We start from the raw sequence: 2,572 nt of genomic DNA on the forward strand, positions 1-2,572 counted from the left end.
AATTCCCATGTTGAAGCCCTAATTCCCAATGTGACTGTCTTTGGAGATAGAACAGGAGTTAATAAAAGTTACCAAGGAGGTAATAAAGGTTAAAGGGGGTCATAGGGCAGGGCCCTGATTCTATAGGATGAGTGACCTTATAGGAAGAGGAAGAGACACCAGTGAGTGCGTGCTCTCTCTCTCTCTCTCTCTCTCTCTCTCTCCCTCTCTCTCTCTCTCTCTCCACCATGTGAGGACAGAATGAGAAGGCAGCCGCCTACAAGGCGGGGAGAGAGCCCTATCCAGAAACCAAATTCATCTTCACCTAGTACTGCCCAGCCTCTAGAACTGTAAGAAATACATACTTGTTTAAGCCACCCCGCCTGTGGCAATTTTTTATGGCAGCCTGAGCTGACTAGCCCAGTTCCCAGGAGGAGAGAGGGGCACAGCGTGCCATGCAGGCCACACAGGGAAGCGCCGGGTCAGCCGGAAGGCAGAGGGAGTGAGGGGAAAGGTAGGTGAGGACCTTTAGTGTGGCTTCCAAGGGAAGGAACAGGAGAGGAAGGGTAAGCAGGCTTAGGATTGGCCATTTGAATTATTTGAATAATTTCCGTGGTCTCTGAGGTGTAAGGGCTGTCCCAAGTTTTCTGGTGCATGGGCCTGGAGTGATTAGGGTAGAGAACAGTGGTTCTAAGTGAGAGAGCCTGGACTGGCAGTGTGGGCTCTGGCTGGTTTGCATATGAAAGTGCACCCTAGTGAGTAATTTGCTATCTCTAGGAACTGGCTAGCCCTACGAGGGACGGGGTCTCCTGGACCAGCAAGGCACCAAGAGGTCAAAGGATCAGAACTGCAGAAAATAGAAAGGCATAATTAATACAGGATGGAGAAGAAAAGATGCAGAGAGACTAGATACTACACTGGAAAGAGAACACAGCAACAGATTGGTTAAAGCCATGAAGAATGCAAGACCCACTGTTGATCCTGTGTGAGCAGGTGACCCGCTTGCTGTCACTCAAGAGCACATTTTCTGCCTACCTGCCGTGGCTCTTGGCACTCAGATCCTTTAGGAAAGCTACAGTGTCTTCTCTTCTGGCATTGAAGGACACTGTGTAGACTGGATACGGGATCTCCAAGGCCCTCTGGAGGAGAAGCTCCTTGGATTCTTCAGGAACATCCCCCACCACAAAGTAGTACATGGATTCAATCTGCAAAACAGTGGTGCCAATGGTTTATCTCCCTGACACGCCCTAGCTTGGTACTAGACTCGTCAGTAATACCCTTTCTACAAAATGACCTCTTAAAAAAAATGGGCAGAAAGAAAGCAGCCCTGCCCAGGGTTTTCTGAGGACATCAGGGCCAGTCAGGAAGCGAGATATTCAAGGCTTGGTGCCAAGAAAGTCTCTCAACAGTGGCTATTGTCTTGGGTGTGGCATGAGAATAATACGGTTGGCAGATTTGGAGAACTTCCTCTGGGCCACGAATATATCGCAGTGGTTATTTTCAAGTCAAGCAATGAAGGAAGGACTGGCACAGCCCCTGCAGGCAGGAAGCTTATCTGCCACCTCCCATGGCAGTGCCAGAATCCTATGATGCAAACTCATGCATCCTGTGTCTGAGGCAGAATGTGGAAAGGAGGGCACATCCCCAGCTGGCTCCACCTCTGGGCTCACCTCAGCAGGGACTCACACGCCTGGGGCTAGGGTGTGGGTGTCCTGACTGTGCACAGCTGGTCAGATGCCAGGTCCGCCTGCAGTGCCCTGCCTCTTGCCACCAAACCAGGCCATGAGAAGAATGGGAGAATAAGCAAGCCCTGTGTCAGGACACACACCCACACATACACACACACACACCTTAAACCAGTGATTCTGGAAGATGCACACCTCCCCCGATAAGCAGACAATCCCAGAGAAGTGCCACCTGATGAATTGAGAGATAGAGAACTCTCTATCTCAGGGCAGCCGCTCCTCCCGCCCTGTGGCAGCCCCGCCACCCTCGCTCCTCCCAGGACGGTGCTTCTGCAGTGCTCCCCGCCCCTGCCACCCGGGAGCTCTGTCACCTCAGGCAACTGACCTAACTTCAGTGTCTTCCCTTGTAAAAAGGGAGATAATGCAGTTTATTATTCATGGTGGAATTGAAACAGGATGACTTCCAACTATGTGTGCATTTCTATACATCTCAGAAAGTAAAAAACCCCAGGAGAGCCAGGAATCCGTATCCTCTCAACCTGCCCTAAAAATGTCTCGATGGACTGTGTCCACACATAACCGGGGAAGAAACCCCAGCAAATGTATTGTGTTAGGGGATAAATAGACGTCTCCCTCCCTTTAGGATTCATGACCCTCTCCTTGCTCTAATCCCAAATCCCGATGAGCTGAAGATAGTCAACAAATGGCCTCACCGCAACATCTATCCCAGGCCTTAAACGCACCTGGCTGGGGAGGTGGGGGTGGCGGGTGTCCTCATGGTTGATTTCTAGTTGGTCGGGGTGCTCTGCCTGCGGCAGATGGAGCAGACTGTGCCAAGGAGGTGGAAGAGATGAGGGTGGGAGGCAGTGGGTGGGGCCCAGACTGGGACTTAGGAGAAGGGCAGAGTG

At 51.5% G+C, this 2,572-nt stretch overlaps 1 protein-coding gene across 1 annotated transcript in view; it reads right to left on the reverse strand.

Moving 5' to 3' along the window:
• Positions 1-2,572, reverse strand: part of VWA3B (von Willebrand factor A domain containing 3B) — a 250,566-nt gene that overhangs the window by 206,473 nt on the left and 41,521 nt on the right. Inside the window, exon 6 of the mRNA XM_011969675.1 lies at positions 1,015-1,184. Within this exon, the coding sequence (XP_011825065.1) occupies positions 1,015-1,184 (170 nt within the window). The remainder of the gene's footprint in view (positions 1-1,014; positions 1,185-2,572) is intronic.

Source organism: Mandrillus leucophaeus, unplaced genomic scaffold (genome assembly GCF_000951045.1).
Source record: "Mandrillus leucophaeus isolate KB7577 unplaced genomic scaffold, Mleu.le_1.0 Scaffold9, whole genome shotgun sequence".
Classification (NCBI taxonomy): Eukaryota; Metazoa; Chordata; class Mammalia; order Primates; family Cercopithecidae; genus Mandrillus; species Mandrillus leucophaeus.